The following is a 26,437-nucleotide window of genomic DNA, read 5'->3' on the forward strand; positions in this document are numbered from 1 at the left end:
TTGTTTTAATAATTATTCAATTTGAATTAATGCATTTTTATACAGGCTTAGGATGGCGACCTAGGCATTTTACTTCTGCGTGTAGAAACTTTCCAGTGTTAGGTAAACCTATTCAAAGTGAGTAAATTAATAGAAACTTTATTAAAAATGAATAATAATATCAATAAACCAACTTAAAACAATAATACATTTTTTAGAAACTGACTTACAACCTGAGCCATCAAGCGAACCAGAACCAAATGCCGAGCCAGAACCGAACTCTGAGCCAGAACCATCTTCAGAGCCAAATTCGAAGAACAAATCGAAAAAACCACCGACAAGTAAGCCTGAACCTAGTTCAGAACCTAAACCAGAACCTAAGGGTGAACCTAGTGCTGAACCCTCAAGTGAACCAAACTCTACACCTGAACCAAGTTCCGAACCTGAACCAAGTTCTGAACCTGAACCCAGTTCTGAGCCAACCCCCAAGAGTGAACCGACACCTGAACCGGTTTCTGAGCCGACAATCAAAAATGATATCAACAAAAAGTACAAAAGAGTCGCAGCAAACACCGAACGAGCACTAGATTTCAGTCAAAAATATGGAGATGACGTCACTGTTAAAACTAGCGTTTCATATAAAGTCTCCAGTAAACATGGTGATTAAAAATTTATATATTACATACATATATAATTTTTATTACTATCGTTTTTTACAAATTAATTTTATATTTTAGGGCGAAAGAAACGAGCAGCTTATGCGATTGCACAAGATGGTAATTATTTATTTTTTGAAATTTAATGTTTCGTTAAGTATAAGTGGATGCATATTCTATCTTGCACTACTCACATTGTTTGATACACATTTATTTTAATCTAACTTATCTGTTAAGAAATATTGCCATTAAATTCGGAGTATGTGCCTAAAAAATTGTAAGGATTTTAGATGAACTAACAATTTTGTTTTATCCGAATGCAAGTAAATACAGTGTAACACTATTTTATAAAACCGTATGGGAAATTTTCAATGAAAGCCGTATATATTAAAAAGTGATATGCAAATTCTAATAATAATTTTATTTTTATTAATGATGCACAATATTATCAACACATTAAGTTTATGTACTCATCCTAAGTTTACACATGTACAAAAATATTTTTGCACCATCGGTGGTTGGATAATTTTGCATGAAATTTCATTTTATTGTTATCTAGGAGAACCGACAGTAAAGCCAGAGCCATCAGCCGAACCCACTTCCATTCCAGAACCTACAATTGAACCCTCACCTGAACCTAACTCAGAACCAAATGCTAAGCCTGAACCAAATTCAAAACCTGAACCCGATTCTGTACCAGAACCCAATTCTAAACCTGAACCCAGTTCAAAACCTGAACCAAATTCTAAACCCGAACCGAATTCTAAACCTGAACCAAATTCCGAACCAGAACCCAATTCTAAACCAGAACCAAATTCAAAACCAGAACCAAATTCCAAACCAGATCCTAATGCCAAACCTGAACCAAATTCTAAACCTGAACCAAACGCTGAACCCACTTCCAAACCTGAACCAAACGCTGAACCCACTTCCAAACCAGAACCTTCCTCAGAACCTAGTGCTAAGCCTGAGCCATCATCGGAGCCAGAACCCAGTTCACCACCTGTTCCTGACAAAGATGGTATTTTTTTTATTACAACACAAATTTTTCACTAATTCTGGTTTGTAAATAAATAGTTATAAAATGTAAAATCTTTGAACAAAAAATATGGTACAATATCGGCATGGATAAAAATTAATATTGTGATGAAAAAAAATTACAGGATATTTCCCACAACATGCATACTCTCCAAAACACGATTTCAATGCCATGGATTGTACTGATATTGTTATTGGAACTGCCAGAAATAAACACTTCAGAATTATGGACTATTATACCAGGGATAGGTATATTTTCATTCTTTAATTCTCTTATATAACATTAACCTATGTTTTGTAGTTATGCTAAATTTTTTATCAAATTTATAGATCCACACCACGTGTTGACACCTTCTGGGGAGGTAATGATGATATTACTGGAGCAATGGGCTTCGAAGAAAATGGTGTCACAACCATTGCGTTCCGTAAAAAACTAAAGGTTCGAGATTGATTTTTTTTTCCAATACACATGGACATATATCTATTTAATATATATATTTTTTTTTAGTCTTTAGAAAACACGGATCACTCAATTGAAAATGATTTAATGCATGTAATTTGGGCTCGTGGTCAAGAAACTGGATCTTATGTACATAATCCTCAATCTGGAATCGAAAAAGAAAAAGCTAGTGTTCCTAATTTCTATAGACCGGATGAGCTTAAATATCACGGGCATGGCTCTCAACGAGGAGTTGTTTCAATGAACTTCTTTGGTACTTATTCAATTTTATTATAACTATGAGCGATATAAGTGTTTAACGAATGTTAAATACTCCTCTTAATGCTCGATATAATGAAAATATTTTATTTGAATTTTAGATGAAGCTTCTAAGAATTCTGTTGGAGGAGAAATATCACAATTGGAAGCTGGAAAATGCGGGGGAGAATGGAAATTACCACACAATTGCGATACGGCGAAGGGTAACTGTGAATATGCAGCAAGATGGGAATATTTAGGTTCCAAAAAAGGAAAAGACGGCATAAGATTTACAATTCAAACTGCTGATACTGAGAAATGGACTGGTATTGGCTTCAGTGATGATCAAAAAATGGTAACCCTTATTATTTTAAATACCACAGTATGAAAATATGTATATTATGTTATGTAAGTTTACTTATATTTTTTGGTGTGATTCAATAGTCTCAGACGGATGCTGTAATTGGATGGATAGAAAAATCCGGACGGCCGTTCCTTATGGATACATGGATAAACGGTTATAGTCCTCCGAGACTGGATGTACCCAACCAAGATATTTATGATGTGTCAGGAAGAATTCAAGATGGAATAAGTACTCTTTCATTTACCAGAAAACGAAACACCGGTGATGCAGAGGTTAATTTTTGGAAATCCGATTTGTATAATACATATGTATTTAAGTTGTTATTTTTAATTTTATTTGAATTTTTTGTAGGATTTGGCATTTACTGATGAGAAATGTCTTTATCTGATGTTCCCCGTAAAGGGTGGACAATACGACGCGGTTAGCAAAAAAACAAGAAAGCATGCTACCATACCGGCCATTAGTTCTAGAAGAGTGTGTATCAAATCATGTGGAATAGGTACTCATATTCTTTTTTTTTGTTTTTAATTTTACTTTATCAATAGATGAATAATTGTGATCGTGAGAAAACCCAACTTTGAGATTTTTTTTAATAATCAATTTTCTGCTATAGAATATGACGAAGTTGTCACAACGGAAGCTGCTATTCCTGGACTCGCCGCTTACACATTGAAAGTAAAGATTGTCAATCTGGCTGAAAACTTCAATGCCCCTAAACCAGGTTCAAAAGAGTACGATGAATTGAGCAATCAAATATCACAGAGTTTCGCCGGTGTTTTCAATAATCAACCTGGCTATCATAAAATATCTGTTATGAAATTGGAAGAGTACGTATATTTTTGTTTGTATATGAAACGTAATCTTTACAATGTTTTATTTTATTTTATTTTTTATTGTATACAGTCATGAAGGAAATCAAATGTTGGCAGCTCTTAAATTGGAAGTTGACGAATCAAACGAGATTGATAGTGGAGCTACGGCTAGGTCACTTGGTTCAAAGAAAACTAACAAAGAAAGTATGAGTAAGTGGGAAGAAGCTGTCAAAGAAACTTTGCTTCAAGGAAGAGTTGGTGCTTTGAGTGTTGATCCTAAATATTATGTCCTTGAACCGCAAAGCTGTAAGTGTAACATGCGATGTAATTCGTCAAATAAATCTAATTAGATTCAGTTCTATAATATGTTTATTATTTTTAGTGACATCTGCTCTTCCAGTAGAAGAATCCAGTGGAAATTCTAGAACCTTCTTCGGCTTATCTGAGACGAAGTTATATATTGTTTTGGGTTGCATATGTGCTCTAGTTTTGGTGGCTTTGCTTCAAGCCGGATGCACCATCTATAAGAGTGCTCGCTCTACAACCCCAGTAAATAAAGTTAATAAAGTTTAAAGTGCAAGATTTGCCACTTGAAATCAGCCGTATAATAATTGTGGTGTTTTTATAGGATCAACTAATTCCAAATTCAGCGTGGAAGGACTACTCCGTCGCTAATACAAATTATGCATTCGAATCATTTGAGAATGACGAAAAGTATAATGGCACAAATAATAGAGACCGGTATGAAACTATTTCTGTAAAATACGAATATAAATCCTAAACACATTCTTGTGATATTTAAGTTTATATTTACGCTTAATTACAGATCAAGTACTATGCCTGTTAATAATGGTCATCCGAGACATGCGAACGGCAACGGTAATGCTCCCAGGGTTCCGCCTCCTTCTGGTGCAGCTCCTGGCTATTACAACGATACCAGGTCTCTCCAAAGACCCAGAGGTCCAACCGGATACAAGTAAACCATATTTGCAAGCGTTTTTATGTATGTATTTCAAGGAAGCTATTCAATTGACGAGTTCAAATATCATTTCAGTTATCAAATGAGTAATGACCGAGCCGCACACTCACTGCCGAGGCAGCCCAATCAAGGCGGTCGGCCGATGAGACATTCGAGTGGACATCCTCCACCAGTGAATCCTGACTTCTACTTCATGCCTTCCCAGAGAAAGTATGAAGGGGAAGTAGTGCGTGTATATGTCGACTACAATCAGCCCAAGTGAAACGTTGACTTATAATCTTATTTAATTGTATAGTGAATTCTGAAAGCATTTCTTTTCAAGTGAACATTTGTATGTGCTTAGCACCATATGTGTTAAATAATGTCGCTATAGTATGGTGATAGTATAGAACAATTTTTGATATAATTTATTCAATTATCTTAAAAAATCAGTGGCATAATTAATATGAAACTCTATCTTTCCTTCTCTAAATTGAGAATTGAGTTTAAATGATTATTTTTATTAAATTTGAAAAGTTTAGAATGTATCACGTGAAAGTGTACCGACTAAATCTAGACTGAAGGTTTGATTTATGAGGACTTTGGTTACGCTGCTGCTATAAACTAAATATGTATGTACAATCATGCGAATGTATGTTTGGTTATATCCATTTTTGTATGTATGTTATATAATTTAACAATCTAACCTCATATAATATGTATTTTATGTACATAATTCTTCAACATATTGTATGTTATTAGTCAAATAAATATATATATATATATATATATATTTCGGAAGACTGACAAGGGATTGTGTCTGAATGTTATTAAAAGTCTGACGAATATTTTCACAATACATATATCATAATTTATTATTATGTAATATTAAAAATATGATATTGCGTAAGAATAGCTATTATACTATGTATGTAATATATTAGATGTCGATGTTTTATTTGTGGTTTTTATATGAATTTTCAAAATTTTATATTTTAATTTTGATTTGCAACATTGTTAATTAAATCAGAACAATCGTCATTATTCAAAATACGATGTTACCCATTATTTGTAAAATGTGTAACATCTGAATGTTTAGCTGGGTATATAGACAAGTTTTTGTTAACCAAATCCTACTTTATTCCGTTACCATAATGTTAAACGTTCGTTTTGTTTGAATATATGTATTGACATTGTAAATTATAATGATTCAAAATGAAATATTTTAAATTAATAGACACTATAATGGTATCCCACTCTATAATAGTATTATATTACATTAAAAAGTTTTTGTTATTGAATGTTATATGTATTAGAATAGTTTTATTTCTGAATAGGTCAGTAAAAGTATTGTTAATTAGACGATTTTTTGAAAATATTTCTGTGCTTTGATTTATATTCGTACAGTTACTAATATAATATCAAATAATTTGAATTGAAATCTGACACGAATTATAATCATGATACACTTCATTCACATCTGTATAATGTAAGTGATTATGTATGATTTAACTTTAAAATTGATATGCATATTTTGTATTTATACCAAAAATGTTAATTAAAAATTTATACATTGGCCATATAAAAGGCATTTAGTGTTTTGTACTGTTGTGTATCATTTTTATATGGAAGTAACATTTGTAGTAATGACTTGATGTCATTATAAAATTGGACGTTTTTTTCAGTTTGGAAGTAGGGTATTCTAAGGTATTTTCATAATAAATAACCAAATCAATTTTCCAAGTATGTATGTATACAAATACCCGTGATGATATCAATTCGAATATGCATCATCAGTTGCCAATTCATGTTTACCAAATAATAAGCTACCATTTTTTTCAAACATGTCGTTATATTTATAATAGTCATTTCAAATATAGATTTTATGTATTAGCAATAAGCGTTATTAGTTCATAATTTGTCAACAAACCACAGTTACATAATGAAATTTCAATACGAGGTGTTCGTACATAGATAGATCTTAGAATGCTATCAAAAATTAAATACAACGATACGAAATTGTATATATGTGAAAATAAAATAATATACCTATTTATTTTTTTTAATAATCCCCAATCCTCAAACCTCTTTAAGGTTTAACCTTTTTAATATGGAAGAACGAGTATACAACAAATTTAATTGAAATCAAATTAATAGTTCATATAAATCATAGTTTTAATAAAACGTAAATCACAGTTTTAATAAAACGTTATGAGTAATTATATTGATTCAAACGTCATGGAATTCTTGTAAATTAAATTTTCGTCAATTCAAAGATTATCCCGTACAGTCATTGAAATTGTATATGTAACATGTAAATGCCATTTAAAATTTAAATTATTATATTTGTTGCATAAATTAACTTTAAAATACATAATTTTCTTCAACATGATTAAATGTCGACCAAATCAATAGACATAAACTGAAAACATTTGTGGCAATTAGTATATATTATATTTTTGTCCTCTTGAGATGTGAAATTTTTTTTCGAAATATGAATTTTTTAGTTCATGTTAAACGAAAATAAACGTATGAAAAACCGTGTAAAAAACATAACACTTCGGGATGGGATATTTATTTTACGGTAACCGAGTTTTATATCAAGCGTCTTTCATAGTAAACGATTTCCACTTTATAATGAACTAGCTGTATTACCCGGCTTCGCTCAGTGTTTATAATATAAACCGCTTAAACATGACTAAGCTAATTTAATTAAAAAAAAAAAAAATTTAAAATAAATTTAAAAATTTAAAAAAAAAATAAAAAAAAAATAAAAAAAAAATCAAAAAAAAAAATAAAAAAAAATCAAAAAAAAAATAAAAAAAAAATCAAAAAAAAATTTTAAAAAAATCAAAAAAAAAAAATCAAAATTTTTTTTTGCCTTCTAGGGCTTCGCCCCTCCACGCCCCATGAGCAATTGCCGTTTAGGGCTTCGCCCCCATGATCAGTTGCCTTTTAGGGCTTCGCCCCTCCGCGCCCCCATGATTAAAAGCCGTCTAGGGCTTCGCCCCCCTAAGTTAATGCCTTTTAGGGCTTCGCCCCCCGCGCCCCAAAGGTTAATTGCCGTTTAGGGCTTCGCCCCCCTTAGTTAATGCCTTTTAGGGCTTCGCCCCTCCGCATCCCCATGATTAAATGCCGTCTAGGGCTTCGCCCCCCTTAGTTAATGCCTTTTAGGGCTTCGCCCCTCCGCGCCCCCATGATTAAATGCCGTCTAAGGCTTCGCCCCCCTAAGTTAATGCCTTTTAGGGCTCCGCCCCCCGCGCTCCAAAGATTAATTGCCGTTTAGGGCTTCGCCCCCCTGAGTTAATGCCTTTTAGGGCTTCGCCCCTCCGCACCCCCATGATTAAATGCCGTCTAGGGCTTCGCCCCCCTTAGTAAATGCCTTTTAGGGCTTCGCCCCTCCGCGCCCCCATGATTAAATGCCGTCTAAAGCTTCGCCCCCATGATCAGTTGCCTTTTAGGGCTTCGCCCCCCGCGCCCCCAAGATTAATTGCCGTTTAGGGCTTCGCCCCCCTTAGTTAATGCCTTTTAGGGCTTCGTCCCTCCGCGCCCCCATGATTAAATGCCGTCTAAGGCTTCGCCCCCATGATCAGTTGCCTTTTAGGGCTTCGCCCCTCCGCGCCCCCATGATTAATTGCCGTCTAGGGCTTCGCCCCCCTTAGTTAATGCCTATTAGGGCTTGCGCCCCATGAGGCTGGGCCCCCCGGGGCCCCACGGGGCTGCGCCCCTTGTGGCGCCCCCTTTTGAGCCCCATGGGGCTGCGCCCCATGAGGCTGGGCCCCCCGGGCCCCCTTCGGGGCCCCACGGGGCTGCGCCCCTTGTGGCGCCCCCTTTTGAGCCCCATGGGGCTGCGCCCCTTGTGGCGCCCCCTTTTGAGCCTCATGGGGCTGCGCCCCATGAGGCTGGGCCCCCCGGGCCCCCTTCGGGGCCCCACGGGGCTGCGCCCCTTGTGGCGCCCCCTTTTGAGCCCCATGGGGCTGCGCCCCATGAGGCTGGGCCCCCCGCGCCCCCTTCGGGGCTTCACGGGGCTGCGCCCCTTGTGGCACCCCCTTTTGAGCCCCATGGGGCTGCGCCCCATGAGGCTGGGCCCCCCGGGCCCCCTTCGGGGCCCCACGGGGCTGCGCCCCTTGTGGCGCCCCCTTTTGAGCCCCATGGGGCTGCGCCCCATGAGGCTGGGCCCCCCGGGCCCCCTTCGGGGCCCCACGGGGCTGCGCCCCTTGTGGCGCCCCCTTTTGAGCCTCATGGGGCTGCGCCCCATGAGGCTGGGCCTCCCGGGCCCCCTTCGGGGCCCCACGGGGCTGTGCCCCTTGTGGCGCCCCCTTTTGAGCCCCATGGGGCTGCGCCCCATGAGGCTGGGCCCCCCGGGCCCCCTTCGGGGCCCCACGGGGCTGCGCCCCTTGTGGCGCCCCCTTTTGAGCCCCATGGGGCTGCGCCCCATGAGGCTGGGCCCCCCGGGCCCCCTTCGGGGCCCCACTGGGCTGCGCCCCTTGTGGCGCCCCCTTTTGAGCCCCACGGGGCTGCGCCCCTTGTGGCGCCCCTGGCGGGGCCCCATGAAACTACTCGCTTTGCGCCCCCGCGGGGGTGAATCCATTGAATCGAAAAAAACAAATCGGCGCCCATGAATCGAAAAAAAAAAAAAAATCGAATCACGTGTTCGATGACGTCACCGATCTACGGACGACGACGACGACGACCAAGGATATTTACATACAAAGTCTCTTTCCAAATTATAGATTAGATATCAATACATTATTTTTTTTTGTATTATATTATATATTATACAAAAAAACTAATACATGAATATAATATAACAATTGTATTCTGTAATACATAAAATAAAATAAATTTCAAGCACTTCCACTTGTAAGTACACACACTGACTCTTCGAGTAAGGTTTCTTAATTGGATAAACCTTCTTATATAAAAAGAGGAACGACGACAAAAAATGGTTTTGCTCTGTGTTCCACTGACTAGAGGTAATGTACTAATATTGTTTTCTTAAAATCATTATGTTTACAATCAGGCTTAATTTATATTAAATATTTTAATATAATATTAGATTGATTCAGGAATCAACGTTATTATATAGTACACTAGTTGTTTTACCCGGCTTCGCTCAGTATTTGTAATATAAACAGCGTAAACATGGCGAATCTAATAGTAAATATTCATTTATTTTTTTTATTAAATTTATTTGAATCGAAAAAAATATAATATTCAACCAATTGAATTGTCGTCATAGACACTTTGTTTTGTTTACGAAGTTCTCAACCAAAGATACTTACATACATACATACAAAGTCTCTTTCGAAATTATATATTAGATATGTACAGGGCCGCCGAGAGGAATCCCCGGTCCTGGGAAAATAATTCCGGGCTCTATGACAACTAAAAAAAAGTTCATATAGATATATTTTTAATATGCGAAAAATCGATCAGAACGTTTTAAAAAAATACCTGTATGTTGGTCGTTATTTTTTAAAATAATTGAATAAGAAAGAATGATATAACAGGTACGATTTCACATGGACACAAAGAATGCGTGGATCGAAAAATAATAATCATTTATCATTATATATGTAAATACATATACATATGTACTTTTATATAGAATAATATAAAATATCAATATCGATCAGCTCGTTAAAATGAATCAATTCATTATCAATACTTATATTGAATACTTATATCAATACTTATATTGAATGTAGTAATTAATACATTTAATATTATGTATTTTTGTCTTTCGTTTTTCTTTATGATTTATAAATAATTTAGATTTTTACTTCAAAAAATTTTAAAATGTAATTTTTTAATATACATACAATGAGGAGTCCCAAAATCTAAGTATTCGAATACTTTTTATACAAATTTATTTTATTTTTTTTAATCTACAGCAAATTTGATTCAATCTGATGTACCTACCAGATTAGGATTCTCTTAAAATTTTAATAATATCTTGACCTTTCTGAATCTTCAACTGAATACAAATTTTAAGTTTACTATTCGAATATTTAGTAGCCCTAGTACATTAAGTGTCAAAAAGAAGTTGAAAAGCAGGAGGAAAGCTGATTATTTTCACTCAAATTTTTTACTTGCTAAAAATTTATGTTTTTCAAATAATTTTCATCTTGTTATGTTGTTGGACGACATTAATCCTCTCGAAGAAAGTGTGTCAACATTACGTAATCTGAATCGAACAATATGCAATAAGTCGGAAGCCATAAATTTGTAGACTGGTCTTAACAAAAGGATTTACTTCAATCCAGGCCAAACTGCAATGTCTACGCGCTATATTCTAAACCGATTTTTTCAGATTAAAAACAATTTAATTATAATGTCATTATATAATTAGGTGGGAGCAGGAGTCGTTCATCCCACGGTGCCTTCTATGCAATAGAAGTAGACCATGGGGGACATAAAAACAGATGTAGAAGCGGTATATTTATACATTAATTACAAAATTATATTTGTAATTAAAACTTAATAAATGAATTATAATTAAATGTCTTGTTGCAGGGGGAGAGTGGACAAAAAGCTGCGAAAGTTTATGATTTACCATGTCTTCCCAAATCACTCACTTTGGAAGAAAAGAAGTATCTTCTGGCAGTCGAGAGAGGCGATATGGCCAATGTCAGACGGTAATCATATTTACTTAATATTTATATAAAATTAGCAATGGAAACGAATACATATTTCATCTGTTGTTTTATCTTTAGCATGCTTCAACGAGCTCATCGCAAAAAGCATATTGACATTAACTGTTTAGACTCGTTGGGGAGAGGTGCTTTAACTTTGGCTATAGATAGTGAGAATTTAGAGATGGTAGAGCTATTGGTGATAATGGAAGTTGAAACTAGAGATGCTCTGTTGCAATCTATCAATGTGGAGTTTGTAGAAGCTGTAGAGCTTTTACTCGAACATGAAGAACTTATACACAAAGAAGGAGAGCCATACGTAAGTCGTTTCACACGTACAACTTCTTAAACTGGAATCAAATGAAATTTAAAAAACAATGCTATTATGTTTTTACAGAGTTGGCAAAAGGTGGATACGAACATAGGAATGTTTACTCCAGATATTACTCCACTTATATTGGCAGCACATAGGAACAACTATGAGATAATCAAAATTTTGCTGGATCGCGGGGCCACACTTCCATTGCCACATGACATTAAGTTAGTAGTTTTATTTTATTTATTTTAAATAAATTGTCTGCTAGGGTTTTTCAAAAGTAATTAATTAAAATTTTAGATGCGGATGTGAAGAATGTATCGCGAAATCTAGTGAAGATTCTCTGCGTCATTCATTATCAAGAGTGAATGAATATCGAGCTTTGGCTAGTCCTTCTTTAATAGCATTATCTTCATCTGATCCAATTTTGACTGCTTTTCAATTGTCGTGGGAGTTGAGAACTTTAGCTTTTGCTGAACAGGTATACCTTAGAAATATGTATGTTCAGTATAAATTGGTACATTTGAATAAAACACAAATTTTTTCCCAGGAATCCAAAAGCGAATACTTAGAATTGAGAAGGCAATGTCAGCAGTTTGCAGTTGATTTGTTACACCAGTCACGGAGTTCTCAAGAATTGGCCATCATCTTGAATCACGATCCTGAAGATCCACCTTATGAAGACGGTGAACACATGAAACTAGCCAGATTGGAGCTTGCCATTAATTATAAGCAAAAAAAGGTAAAAAAACATAAAAAAGAAAATTTGGAAACATTTTATACAATGAATTAATTTTAGTTTGTAGCTCATCCCAATATTCAACAACTGCTAGCAGCTATTTGGTATGAAGGTGTTCCTGGATTTAGAAGAAAAAAAGCTGCAGAAAAAATTTACATTATAGTCAAAGTTGCCTTACTCTTTCCAATGTATTGTACGCTTTATATGTGTGCTCCCAATTGTTCTACTGGAAAACTAATGAGAAAGCCGTTCATGAAGTTTTTAATTCACGCTTCTTCCTATTTATTTTTCTTGCGTCAGTATAATTTGAAATAATATTATATCAAAGTCAAGTATTTTAATATAACATTAGAAATGTGTTTATACTTTTTTAGTAATTCTTATATTGGTGTCGCTTAGAGCGGATGTTCAAGTGATACAGTTATTTGGCACTGATTCTATGAAAAAAAAATTAGAAGAAGATCTGATGAGGCAAAGAGGAAATGGACCGTCTTACTTGGAACTCATAGTTGTTGTATATGTCTTGGGTAACACAAATATTAAAATTAAACATTTATTTCTAAAAAAGAATATGTTTTTTGAAAAAAAAAGTATTCTGTAACATTCAAGGTTTCATTTGGGAAGAGACTCAGGAAATATATTTAGAAGGCATGCAATCATATCTCCGTAACATGTGGAATTTTATTGATTTCACACGAAACTCTCTATATGTAGCTGTGGCACTTTTGAGATTCGCTGCTTTTATCCAACAAAGTGGAGAGATTGCAAAAGATCCAAAAACAGTTTATATTCCTCGAGAACACTGGGATGCTTTTGATCCTCAATTGATTGCCGAAGGTCTCTTTGCTGCTGCCAATATATTCAGGTAATATTTATAACATTGGTGATGTACATACATATTAAGATTGATAAATATATATTATATCTTTTTTAGTGCACTGAAACTGGTTCATCTTTTCTCAATTAATCCACACTTAGGACCTTTACAAATATCGTTGGGTAGAATGGTTATCGACATTGTCAAGTTCTTCTTCATTTATAGCTTAGTACTCTTTGCCTTCGCTTGTGGTACTTTTTCCCTTTATTTTTTTTATAAATATTTGTTTTTTTTGTATTAATTGTATTTGATTTTTAGGTTTAAATCAACTGCTTTATTATTTTGCTGAATTGGAAAAGAAAAAATGCTATGTACTACCCGGAGGACTTCCTGACTGGGATAATGCATCGGATTCTTGCATGAAATGGAGAAGCTTTGGAAAGTAGGAACCGTTTCTTAATTAAATATTATATAAAACACTGTTTATACGTTTAAATGTTTCACTTTTACAGTGTATTCGAAGCATCTCAGTCACTGTTTTGGGCCAGTTTTGGAATGGTTGGTCTTGAAAATTTTGAACTAGCCGGAATCAAGTCATACACTAGATTTTGGGGCTTGCTCATGTTCGGTTCATACAGTGTGATCAACGTAATAGTACTTCTGAATTTACTCATCGCTATGATGTCCAACTCGTATGCTATGATCGATGTAAGGTTTCTTTTTATTAGATTATAAAACATTGCAAGCTATAATACTCATTTATGTACTAATATTTTACTAGGAACATTCGGATGTCGAATGGAAATTTGCAAGAACACGATTATGGATGAGCTACTTCGAACAGGGAGCTACTCTTCCACCACCTTTCAACATTTTACCAACACCTAAGCTTCTTTTTAAAATTTTGGGGTTGCGTAAGAAGGACAAACTTAACAGAATGAATGCCAAGGTAATATAATTTATTTTTTATATTCGATTATAACTTAATTAATAAATTTGATTTTTATTTATTATAGAGCCGTGACAAGGAAGAAAAGGATATGGACATCCGTTATACAGCTGTCACGAGAGCTCTAGTATGGAGATACGTTTCAGCCATGCATCGTAAATGCGATGAAGAACCCGTCACTGAAGATGATATTAATGAAGTTAAGGCAGATATTTCAACCATGAGATATGAAATGTTGGAAGTATTTGAAAAGAACGGAATGGATGTATCCTTCACGGATAGAAAGGAGAAAGGTATTATTTATTTTATTATTAGCCGAATAAACCCCAGCTCAGGACAGCTGGGGTGGATAAAGTTGAGATAAAAAAAAATTAAACAGATATTCGGGAAATTTTCTAGTATACGGTCTAAATTAGAGTACCATGAGATAATATCAAAACTAAGCAGTTCCAAATATTGAAAACAGACAAATCTTTATATCATAGAAGATTAGCGCTTCCAATTCCGGAAGGTTGCTTCAGCACCGGAATTGCGGTGCTAAGAATTTTCGATCTCGAGATCCCGGTGCTAGCACCGGGAAATAAAATGTATAAGAAAAAAAGCGTTCAATTACATATTCCCATATTTCAACAACGTTCAATTGCATTTTGCAAACTCTCCCGATGTTTCACGCAAAAAATACTCCCATATTGGCGTTCTTGTTTTGAGAGTTTGACTACATTCTTCAAATTTTCGGTTCGCATCCAAGTCTAGATTTCTGTAAGATTTAATGAAACACATCCTATAATGTAATTAAATAAAGTAAAAATCATCACTTTGATTCATTGATTCGTTTTTTACAAATAGTTTGTACCGTCTAGTAATTATTCAACAAAACAATACACCTAATATAAAACTGCAATTCCATTGACTTTATTTAAAAAAATATATATCACACCTATGATAATTGATTTTAATATAGTTTATAGTACTATATATCGAAGAACTGCACCTATAAATATTATAATATAATTTACTGATAATCTTCGTACAATTAACAGAAACAACAGCGTCGAAACAGTCAGAGCAAACAAATGGACTGTGACTGTCATTGTTCATCTCACCATTGCTCATTATATTATATATTGTTTTATATTTTTTCCGTATCATTTTTGTAAAAATAATATTTTTAAAGAAATTTCTACCAACACCGGGATTCACGGTACCAGAAAACACCAGGATCTCAGGATTGGAAGCCTTAGTCATAGTATATAAATAATGTGGTTTGATACGTTTTTATACTGTTTTAGCTGTGCTTGGCAAGAGAATGAAAGTTTGGGAGCGAAGATTGATGAAAGATTTCCATCTTGCACCGGTGGCTATTGAAGAGGAAGGCGATACTAATCAAACATTGGCAGTTATACAACCACCGCCTGAAGGTGAAGATTCTCTATCGCGATTCCGTCGAGTTGCTAAGCTTGCAGCGAGCACTAGCTCAAGCTCCAAGTGGGGACAGGTCATGAAAGGTGTATGTGTTTCGTAAGTACTCTCAAATAATACATTCATATATATATATGTTACACATTTTACATATTTAAAACAAAGTCAATGATGTCAGATCGCAGATTGGTCGATGTCGTAGCCGAGAGTCATTTAAAAATCAACAAAACCTCCAGAAGGCTATGGACGAAGCTCGCAAACTTGTATTACGATCACCACTCCCTGGTGGGTCTCGTTGCGCTAGTCCGATCGAACTCCCCGATACTACAGGTTCGTGTATTATGGAGCTTCTTCAAAATATTAAAGATGAAGTCGAAGAGGAAGCTGAAGCATCACGACCGAAAAAAATTTGGAAGCCTCCAGGAGCTGGTGTGTTTCAATCCACACAATGGGTACTATCATCCTTAATCATTTGGTTTAACTGTGAACAATATTTTAGCTCAAACTTTGTCTGTGACGTCTGCCACTAAGAGCAGACCAACATCTCCAAGTATATCTTTGGGAGTGAAATCGGCTGCAGCATCTAAAGCTCCAACACCAAAAGCTGTAACGCCTATTACTAGTCCAAAGAAAGTGACACCGATAACTAGTCCAAAGAGTGTGAAACCGATAACTAGTCCAAATAGTGTGACACCAATAACTAGTCCTAAAGTAAATAGGCTGTTTGAATTCTCTTTCATATTTATGTATATATTTCAAATTTTTGACACAAATCTAAATAAACTTACAGGTACTTAGCCCAGTCGCAAGTCTAAAGGGTGGACCAACACCAATAACAAGTCCTAAGAGTGTTCGTTCCGCCGATGATAAAAAATCTTTGAGTGGGACATCAGCCACTTTGGTAGAAACTACTATCATCGATGAGACCAAGCCGAGTACATCTGGTAATATAAAAAAAGGCATATTTCTCATATCGTGGGTAAGCAATTAAGAAACTAAATATTTTTAAATAGAAGACCCATGTCCACTCATTCAACCAAAGAGAGTTCCTGGAGAGTCTCCACCGAAGGTGATTAAACGGAAAGCACCATCACCAGCTTTAGAAGAAGCAATAGCTATCAGCAGACCCATTGGAGTTGAAATTAAACCATTAGAGGGTGGTTTGCCTCCTCCACCACCAAATCCTAAAAAAACTGAGGTTTTCATCTACATACATATATTTTTACAATACATATATTTACTTGTGCTTTATACGAATCGAACTAATTATCCAAATTAATAATTTCAGCCCCTACCTACTCCATCTGTGGAAGTTACGCCGGCTCAAACCTCTCCAAAAGCAAAGGAAAGAGTATCTTCACCTACTTCACCACCAGTTTCAATAAGATCACAATCTCCAACACCAGTAATTCAATGAACCCAAAACATTGATATAATTAACTATTAACATTCAACTAACAGTATGTTTCGTGTTCTGCCACAGTCATCATCAGCAGCAGTAGCTCCATCTGAAACGTTGGCGTCTCGTTCAGCATCTCCTACTCCGGTAGTAATTGTAACACCTCAGGCATCAGGTTCGACATCTACACCAGCTTCGCCTGAAAAAAATTCGATCATAATGCCCGGAGCTAGATTGAGCTCCACTTCCAGCACAGAACAACTCATTCCTTCATCGCCGCAATGTTTAAGACCAATAAATAAGATTGACGATGTCAAGACTATCAAAAGACAACCAAAAACTGGATGGTTGTAAACGATTCATATCTACTTCTCGTGTTTTACATTCATATTTGCAACCTATAGTATATTTGTATGTTAGTATTATCACTTGAGTTTATACATTCTCTAAGTTCATTAAAATCACACTCAGTGTGAGATTATGCTAATCCGTTATGTTTAATGATACAACTCAACTAGACGAGTTCTAGTTTTATTTCCAATATGTGTTTAACCACTCTTGAAACATATCTTCCCCCTTAAGTCAAATTTTTCTGTGCTTTTTGGCTGTGGGAATATATGATCCATTGAATATATGGATGATTATATCGCTTAAAGCACTGAAATGTACCAGTTTGGTGTCACACTCATTACTTAATGGAACTAATTCATTGTATATGTAATAGATATAAAGAAATAAACTGTCTTGGTTGTACTTATCAATGAACTGATTGACTTAAAAAGGAAAACCATATTATTACAATATAACAAACATGTGTGTGCATGTATACATTTAGTCATAAAACTCTATGGATGGAAACAAATAAATTGGCGTGCCATATTTATTTATGTTATTTACATTATAAAAACAAACATAATAAATAATAAGACAAATGAAAAATTGAACATTGCCAGAAATTATGACATTTGAAAAGAAATTACTTTTCAACCAATAAAATAATAAGGAAAAATTATACTTGTTTATGCTAATATTAAACATAAATCATAAAATAAAGAAAACAATAAAATTAAATAACTCAAAATTTATGTTGAATTTGTACTATAATGAGACCACAGTGTTAATAAAACGGCTTTTACATTAATATTAAGTTTATTTCAGTGTGTCAAAATATTATATTATATATTACACCCAATTTCCAAAAAACAAAATGCCTAAAAGACTAGAAAAAAAAACAATTAAAATTTATACGTTTTTACAATTGCGTAAAAATTTGTTCTTTGATACAACATGAAAAAATATCATCTATTATGTATAGTAAAAACAGTTCTGAGTAAGATCTAATGAAATAAACTTATGTACATTATAAAACAGTTTTTTTTTTATTATTGTTTAATTACTCCAAAATAAAATGCATAGGATTCAAATCTTTATACTCATATTTTTCTGGCACATCTTACACTCATTATTTACTAATTACATTATTTAAAATAAAAGTAGTAATAATAAAAAAGAAACAATAAATAACTACAAGAAATTTGACAACTTCAGTGGAAAATTAAAATAAAAAAAAAATCTAAACAATCAGGATTTTCAGTAATCTAAATATACATCTATTTTGTACAGCTTAAAATGACAGTAATGTACAAAGAATGATCCGAGTCTCAATCTTTTAAATCTACTGTTACTCATTATTCACTAAAAGGAGAGCGAGAGAGGGTGCTCATTGTAAAAGCTTAAAAACGGAGTACAAATTTCAACAAACAGTTATTTATACGTCTACAAATTGCTGAATGTTTATATATTTTTTCGCACTATAATATACAAAAATAATAATTTTCAATTTCAAATGTTATTTAGTTCAAAGAATGACTAATCATAAATCAAAACCTTTAATAGAAAAATACATTTGCATTTAAGTAATAACATTATGCCTCCATTTATTTTATAATAAATAAAATATATTTAACTAATTGTTCAATGACAATTTGAACATAGACGATGCTCAGTGTTTGGTATTGCTGTAGAATTTACTCACTGATCACAGTACTCGATTGATGTTCAATTTTTTACTTTTCTTTATTTTCCAATTACAGTCATTGTTCATTTTATTTTTATTTTAAATTATACAAAAACATGAATAGCAGGTTCCATTATATATAGTTAAAAAAGTTGAAAATTTGATAATCAATTCCTGTAATATTTTTATCATATAATAAACAAAAGAAGAAATTAATTATTCATTTTTGAGGAACTTGCAACATTTCGATGTGTGAGCAATATTGCTAAACGCAATTAAAATCATTATCTAGAATTTGTAAATGTCACCGAATAAAACTATCCCTAAAATACATAAGGACAATCAAAGTAACAAAATATTTTCATATACAGATCAGTAACAGTGTGGATAATAATAATAAATTAGGCATGCTCTATGACCACGGAAGGACCATCATCTTTGAATACGTTAAGTCAATTTACATAAAATTCCATGTTTTTGAAAAATACTAAAATTAAACAGCACAGACAATATTGCGGTGCTAATATTTATAACAAAATTTAATAACAAAAAAACGCTACTCAGCAAAACGCATAGTGAAACACTGCCTAATTAATTCAAATTGTCCATCCACAAGTTTAACAGGCCAAAAGATTATCATTCTGAAATGAAAGAAACACGTTTGACGCTTTTTTTTATTTATATATATATGTATGTATTTTATTCGAGCACAATTTTAACGAATCACTCGCCGATTGATACAAAAATTTATTACCGCTTATCCACAATGACGTGTCTTATATAATTAAGTGATTGAAGCTATTGAAATTTATTATGTAATATTTTCTGAATCTGAATCTTCTTTTTCCTTTTCTTCTTTAGTATCTGTATTAGAATCGGGGGACACCTCCTCAGCCATTCCAGTTAAACACCCGATGTTGTATGATATACCGATCGATGGCCAGCCACCGTTATCTCCGTCAATCATGTTCGTTTTAATATTTTGCGCATTTTGTTGTAGTTTTTGCTATAAAAAAATAAAAACACTGTTAAAACCGAACAAATATGATATTTCATGCAGAATTTACTATATACTCTTTGATTCACACCTGTAATTGAGCGAATGTGATTCCAGGTGTAAGACAAACAAGCATTATTGTCATATTGTCGCATCCGAGTCCACCCATTGTCGAATTAGGAGCTAAGCAACTGTCCATTAACCGTTCACAAACATTATTAAGTTCGCTTTCTCTCGCTATTCCATGTTGACAATAGTCCACAGCGTCCTAAAAAATCATTATAAATCAATTAATTCATTCCATATATTCAGGAAATTTATAATAAACAAAAGTAATAAGGAAAATAGTAACCTGACTCGAGACCACATCCCAGATTCCATCACAAGCTAAAATTAGAAACTCCCAGTCTTTTGTAATTTTTCGTACAACGACGTCAGGATATGCTAAAAAGTAAATAAAAATCCATTATTATACATCATGTAACAATGAAAACCAGAAAAAATTCTCTTTGTATTATAGCAGATAGTATTTACCAGTAACTATTTGATCTTCTGGTGGTACGTTAGTGTCTTTCTTATAGACAAAGTCACCGAATGCGCGAGATAATGCAAGAATACCATTGACCCTGTTAAATTCAACTCGCCCACCACCCGCTAATATACGAGTCATTTCTGATTCTTTATTAGGTTTATGATCCACTGATAAATCTTCAGCCTAAAACGTAACAAATTAAAAGAAAAATTCAATACTTATTACAAACATTTAACTAATATACATATATATATATATATATATATATATATACTTTTACACATACTTTGCCATTAATACTGGCTACAGCACGAGAGTCTCCAGCATTAGCGCAATACAGCACATCGTCCTTGATGAGAACAACAACGGCCGTACTACCTGAAGCTTCTTTTTGAAGAACGGAATCTTTTTGCATTACTGCATCCATATCTAAGAAACCCTAAAAATAGAAAATTAAACAATTCAAAAATATTCATACAGTATTACATATTCGAATTATTATGATCAAAATCTTGCCTGCTTGAGAGACTCTTCAATATTTCCAAGCTTATATTCTGGTCTTTGTACTATTAACCTATGTAAATGTTTACTAGCATATTCTGCTACCGACGAACCTATAATTATATATAATTTTAGTTAATTTACATACCGTTTGTATACGAAAAAATATACGTAGATGTGTAAATTACCTCCATGTCCGTCGTAGACTGCAAAGAATGCAGTGCCTGGATCGTCTGGTAATGAGAGGATATGGGTATGGGAGTCTTCCATCGTACACCGCCATCCTTGCATACACGATGCACCAACATTAAACCTTTCATCTTGACACACAGACGAATGTTTATCTGTCACGGGGGTCACCAAAGCTTGCCCCATCTGTCTGAAAACCCGAAAATAATAGTTCAACATTTTAAAACAATTTACAAATGAACTGATACAGTGGAACGTTCGAATGAAATACACATATTATCAGTGGTATAATATGTATATGCAGATATAAATGTCAGACTGGAGTTGAATAGATTAAGTCAGTATCGTTATAATTTTGATAAACTTATTGTAAGTTTACGGGTAAAGAGCGAGATAGTTGTATGATTATTATTACCATTAGATAGTTTACTAAAAAATTACTTGTTGTTTGTGTTGTGTTTTGATTAGGGATTTTAATTTATCAACATTTCCATTTATCAGTAATTTGTTCATTTTTTTTGAAACAAGAATTTTCCATGACATTGATTTAGTTTGAAAATTTTTTAATGTTGAAAAACACAGAAAAAGATTATATTTTTAAATGTATTGATTTTTCATTTCATCATAAAACTCAGTATCAAATTTTGATTGCTAAGATCAAGTTATTGTTTCAATGATCAGTTGAAATTCACCCTATGTAAATTTGGTATGTGAATTCATATCTATCAGTACTTTTCTTACATTCTTATCAATTTAGCATGGCTAAAAAACTGTTCTATATAGTTTTACAGTCTACACAAATTTTTTCATCATGTTTTGGAACTATTTTATGCTTTAAGGGATGTATATTCTCTCTTTATCTTTTTAATACACATATGTATATGGGGGATACATAATGTGACCATCTATCCCGTTTTGAACCGGAGCGTCCCGTTGTCCCCAAGCACAGCTTCGGGACGTCAAAATGTCCCACTTTCTATAAGACAGCAAACCACGGTAACAATTTTTATGCCTGCCCGGCACTAATGCACCTGTAGAAAAGGTCTTTTCTCTTATGAATAAGTTGTGGACAAGCGAAACACAAATGCAAGTCGCAGTACTTAAAGCAATGCTAATTATCAAAGTAAATTTTAAGAAATTCTGCTAAGAATTTTATTATTATTTGAAATCAATCCCAAAAATACTTGAGCAAATTTTTTGCAAAAATATTTTATAAAAATATAAGACCACATAAATGATTTATTATCACGTGTTCACGTTAGGGATACATAATAAATAAATAGTCACGTTAGGGATACATAATGAGAAGAGTACTCGAAGGATGGGAATGTGGCATAACAATAGGCAGCAAAAAGATTTCTAATATAAAATTCGCAGACAACATGAAGTTAATGGCCAGCAATGAGGTTGAAATGGCTGAACTATTTCGTATAATAGAAATAGAGAGTAAGCACCTATGTCTCGAGATAAACAAAAATCCTATTCGTTGACAGATTCGAGTGTCTCGTAAAGTCCAATGCTTTAAAAGATTATGAGGAAGTCAACGATTTTGACTACCTTGATTTCAAGAGAAGGAGGATGCCAATCAGAAATCTGCAGAAGAAAAGGAATGGCGAAAACGGCTATGATCAGTCTGAAAAAAAATGGAAAAACTGCTTTATAGTGAGAAGAACGAAAATCCGTCTGGTACGATCTTTATTGCATTGTATAGAGTTGAGACATAAATGAGACGGATGCTTAAAAAGAGAGAAAGGGACATTTTGCATGTGTTCAAAATGTGTCGTTGGAGACAAATTCTATGCATTCAATGGACCGCAAGACGCATGAATATCTCCATCCTCAAAGAGACTATCCATAACATGTAGGAAAAGCATTACTTACTACTTTGGCCATACCACTATGATGAATACGGAGAGTTTAGAGAAGCTGGTATTCACCGGAACACTAGAGGGAAGGCGAACGAGAGGACGGTCTCCCACAAGATAGTCAGATCAAATTAAAGAACTGACAAGATCGTCCCTAAACGATGCTTTAAACTTGGCACAGGACCGATGGGAGTGGAGGCGGATCATCCACCGGATTCCGGATGATAGAAATGACTACGGCGCTCAGCATTGAGCAAACAATGAAGAATAATGCTATATGGATTTACCGGCTCATTTTCGAGCACTTGACAACTGTATTATGTTTATATTACAACAAACACAATCACTCAAATATTATAAATTTACAAATTTACATCAAATATTATAATTTCAAAGAATATATTTTCCAATATGATAAGATTGTCCAAAAATTAGTATACTACAAGATGAATAATGAGTACCGAAATAATGAAATTTTCAGTATAACGAATTATTAAGAGTCTGCGGTCACTCGGGAAACGGTCCTGCGAGAGACCGTAACCAAGTCTCGCCATCCTTAAATGATTATCTATGATTGTGTCGACGATTTGACGGAAACTCGCGAGTCTCAAGCAGTCGAAGTTTCTATACAAACAAAAACGACTATTTTAAAGGCCTCAAACGAAATTACGTACAGGTTGTTTCCAATTTTTTTCAGTTTCATTACAATGAAACAATGTAATATGTTCAATATAAGATTCAAATTGATAGCTTTTATACATAGTTAAAGCTTTCAGAATAATCTCCCATGACTATTTAATGAATTGAACAATCATTCTAAAGTCGAGTCTTTCTAAAGCTAAATTGCTTTTTTAATATGAGAATAGTTATAAATGTGAAAAGTAGGTATTATATATGTGAAAACTTTATAATACCTATGTACAATTAGTTACTTTATAACATACATCAGTTCTAAAATGCCTACTGAATGAGTATATCATGAGGCTAAATCTGCTGAAAACATGCTTTGTGAGAAATGTATGATTTAGAATAAATGTTGAAGCTTGAACTCGTGTGAGATGTTTATGAATAGATAAACAACAATATCGGCGTCGACGGTGACCCCTCCTTTGTTATGGTATTGGCCGAGTCATCGATGACATCTCTCACCGGAAAAGCGTCGCCGAAACAATCGGGTGGAAGAAAAGCGAAGGGTCTGGGTCTGGGTCTGGGTCTGAGGTGCAGATTTGCTTTGTTAGCGTCTCGTGACGCACCACTATAAATATAACGCCAGTGGCAACTTCGACTGCATCCGCGTTCGCTGATCAGCTGATGACGCAATTCCAAATGACGTTCTCAACGACGAGGGTGCATCTGGTGACGATGTGGTGTGGTGTGGTGTGGTGTGGTGTGCGTTTGCGTGTGCGTGTGCGCGCGCGTGCGTGTGCAGGCGTGCGTACCAGTGTGTGTGTGTGTGTGTGCGTGCGGATGTATGCGTACTATACGGTGTATGTGTGGAAATATACCGACCCTTGTGTGATGTAGCTGTGGAGTGTGAAGTGTGGAGTCTCGAGCCGTGATCCGTGATCCGTGATCCGTGATCCGCGATCCGCGATCCGCGATCCGCGATCCGTTGGGTGTCGGTTGTTGGTCGTCGGTCGTCGGTCGTTAGTCGTTGGCCGTTAATCGCGACTCGCGAGTCGTTAACAGCCAGCCGTCAGCTGAGTGCGCCGCCGCCCTCGCCCCCCGCTCTCCTCTTTCCGCTCTCCTCTCTCTTCTTTCCTCTCACCGCCGGCCACTCATCCGATGCTCCAAACACCGCCGAACACGCCCTTGCACGCCTCCTCTCTCGACTCTTGACGTCCAATGTCATGCGCAATTAGATTCGATGATTCGAAAAACCAACAACAACAAAACCGCATTAATAAATCTAATTGAAATTTACACAGGGATCGCAGAAAAGTTGTTGTTCACTCCAAAGTAGTTGGCCACTTGATTTTAAATTTATATACAACTAGCTGAACCCTGCATGCGTTGCAATGCCACAATAACGCATGCAATTCCCGTTCCCGTTCCCTTTCCCGTTCCCGTTCCCATTTTTTGGAACAACGCGGGCAGCGAACACCCTGGTCGCGACGCGAAAACATTTGAAATTATAGTGAATGACACTCATTCCCGTTTCCGTTCCCGTTTTTTTTTCATAGTAATCTTCCCGGACATGCATACAACAAATCCTGAAAGTTCCACAGACACACACACAGACATTCATTTATATATATATATATATATATATATATATATATATATATATATATATATATATATATATATATATATATATATGTAGATAGATTACATACCACTATTGCAGTACCGGTTTTAGAGGGGGGAGCTGGGTCGGGCGGCGCCCAAGGGCGCCAAATAAGTTAGGGCGCTGCACGATGCGCCAAAGGCGCTCTAAAATTTAAAATTAGAGCATCAAAAGCCATACAATATTTTAGATTAGAGCGCTATTGATATCGGTTCGGTGATTATTGGTCACAAAGCACTCGTCCAAAAGTCACTAAAATCTCTATAACGGAACATCTGGCAGCCGAAAAGTCCATCATCCTAACAATTACAATCATACTAACGAGAACTCGAGTGCAAAATTTTCCGTATTCGCGATTTTCATGGCAAAATTTGTCTTTTGGGCGATCGCAATGTGACTCCAATTACCATTGATATCGGCCGAGTCGCAATGAAATATCGTCTTTCGAAATGTGTAAACAAGTACTTCTCTTAGGCTGTGTACTCGGTGTACTTGTCAAATTGCAGTAACTTTGCAACCGCATCCAAGATCCTGCGACAAATCGCTCACGGACGTAACATTCAAAGACGCTCACTCGACAAATCGCTCACGGAAATTACACTCACAGATAAATGGCTCACGCGACATAACGCTCACGGGACAAAACGTTCTAGCGACAAATCGCTCACGGAATCATTCGTACGTACAAAAACGTTATTTTTTACACAAAAATTATTCCAAAATTCAATTTAACGTATCGTGACGAATTAACACACTATCCTATCACAGATAAATAAATAAAATATATACAAACCAGTTTAACTTCAATTTATTCACAAATTACAGAGTTGAATATAAGAATTTTTTAATTCTTCGTTTTAATAAGAATTTTCGTTCAGTTTAAATTATATTTTAAATTGGTGCTAATTACAAATTCTTTTATCTGTAACTTGTATTAATTATTTACTTGTAGCTTGTATTAATCTGCGGCCTACTTTAAAAAGGTTTCAACCTGCAACCTGTGAACATTTGCTAAGTTTTTAAAACTAAATAATATTTGTAGTATTGGTGGTAGATAAATAGTTTTAAAGTGCTGTTTAATTAATAGTGGAACTTCGTTTGCAAGCATAATTCGTTTCAAAAATCTGTTCGTTATAAAAACCCTATATTATAAATTGTGCTATAGTAGTGTGTCGACTTGAATGAAAGATGTTGAATGCTCGCATACCTCGTTGGTGCTTCTCGTTGATTTATGTACTTCTTAACTTAAATCGTGATTATCCTTT

The 26,437-nt window shown here is 35.1% G+C and overlaps 4 protein-coding genes across 6 annotated transcripts in view; 3 read left to right on the forward strand and 1 right to left on the reverse strand.

The window, feature by feature from the left end:
• The window catches only part of nahoda (DOMON-like domain-containing protein nahoda), a 54,414-nt gene extending 49,230 nt beyond the window's left edge, over positions 1–5,184 (forward strand). The window contains exons 10-25 of the mRNA XM_077443244.1: positions 46–117; positions 198–638; positions 717–755; positions 1,195–1,656; positions 1,799–1,922; positions 2,004–2,112; positions 2,182–2,386; positions 2,493–2,725; positions 2,815–3,006; positions 3,086–3,233; positions 3,348–3,561; positions 3,638–3,852; positions 3,929–4,104; positions 4,175–4,287; positions 4,373–4,522; positions 4,601–5,184. Of these exons, the coding sequence (XP_077299370.1) occupies positions 46–117; positions 198–638; positions 717–755; positions 1,195–1,656; positions 1,799–1,922; positions 2,004–2,112; positions 2,182–2,386; positions 2,493–2,725; positions 2,815–3,006; positions 3,086–3,233; positions 3,348–3,561; positions 3,638–3,852; positions 3,929–4,104; positions 4,175–4,287; positions 4,373–4,522; positions 4,601–4,787 (3,080 nt within the window). The 3' untranslated portion in view covers positions 4,788–5,184. The remainder of the gene's footprint in view (positions 1–45; positions 118–197; positions 639–716; positions 756–1,194; positions 1,657–1,798; positions 1,923–2,003; positions 2,113–2,181; positions 2,387–2,492; positions 2,726–2,814; positions 3,007–3,085; positions 3,234–3,347; positions 3,562–3,637; positions 3,853–3,928; positions 4,105–4,174; positions 4,288–4,372; positions 4,523–4,600) is intronic.
• Positions 1–26,437, forward strand: part of LOC143920309 (myogenesis-regulating glycosidase-like) — a 950,780-nt gene that overhangs the window by 62,117 nt on the left and 862,226 nt on the right. The window lies entirely within an intron of this gene.
• Positions 10,914–17,978, forward strand: trpl (transient receptor potential-like). Its single transcript, XM_077443321.1, has 21 exons — positions 10,914–10,943; positions 11,024–11,145; positions 11,224–11,461; positions 11,540–11,682; positions 11,759–11,939; positions 12,009–12,200; positions 12,258–12,492; positions 12,572–12,724; positions 12,807–13,062; positions 13,132–13,265; positions 13,333–13,456; positions 13,527–13,722; positions 13,796–13,963; positions 14,031–14,256; positions 15,253–15,481; positions 15,561–15,811; positions 15,882–16,093; positions 16,173–16,326; positions 16,396–16,580; positions 16,671–16,787; positions 16,866–17,978. The coding sequence occupies exons 1-21, from the start codon at positions 10,914–10,916 to the stop codon at positions 17,133–17,135; spliced, it is 3,816 nt and encodes a 1,271-aa protein (XP_077299447.1). The 3' UTR covers positions 17,136–17,978.
• LOC143919847 (putative protein phosphatase 2C T23F11.1) lies at positions 17,534–24,917 on the reverse strand. 3 transcript variants are annotated; one of them, XR_013261278.1, is made up of 9 exons: positions 24,392–24,917; positions 21,017–21,207; positions 20,844–20,941; positions 20,614–20,766; positions 20,330–20,510; positions 20,148–20,239; positions 19,887–20,063; positions 19,553–19,804; positions 17,534–19,439 (listed from the first exon to the last, which is right to left on the reverse strand). XR_013261278.1 is itself a non-coding variant. In XM_077442394.1 (8 exons), the coding sequence occupies exons 2-8, from the start codon at positions 21,201–21,203 to the stop codon at positions 19,610–19,612; spliced, it is 1,083 nt and encodes a 360-aa protein (XP_077298520.1). In that variant the 5' UTR covers positions 21,204–21,207; positions 24,392–24,917; the 3' UTR covers positions 17,534–19,609. The 3 variants fall into 3 exon arrangements, 2 of the variants coding, with proteins under 2 accessions (XP_077298520.1, XP_077298521.1); XM_077442394.1 differs by having other exon boundaries at positions 17,534–19,804; XM_077442395.1 differs by having other exon boundaries at positions 17,534–19,804; positions 21,017–21,203; positions 24,392–24,784.

This window comes from Arctopsyche grandis, chromosome 12 (assembly GCF_051622035.1).
Source record: "Arctopsyche grandis isolate Sample6627 chromosome 12, ASM5162203v2, whole genome shotgun sequence".
In the NCBI taxonomy this organism is placed as follows: Eukaryota; Metazoa; Arthropoda; class Insecta; order Trichoptera; family Hydropsychidae; genus Arctopsyche; species Arctopsyche grandis.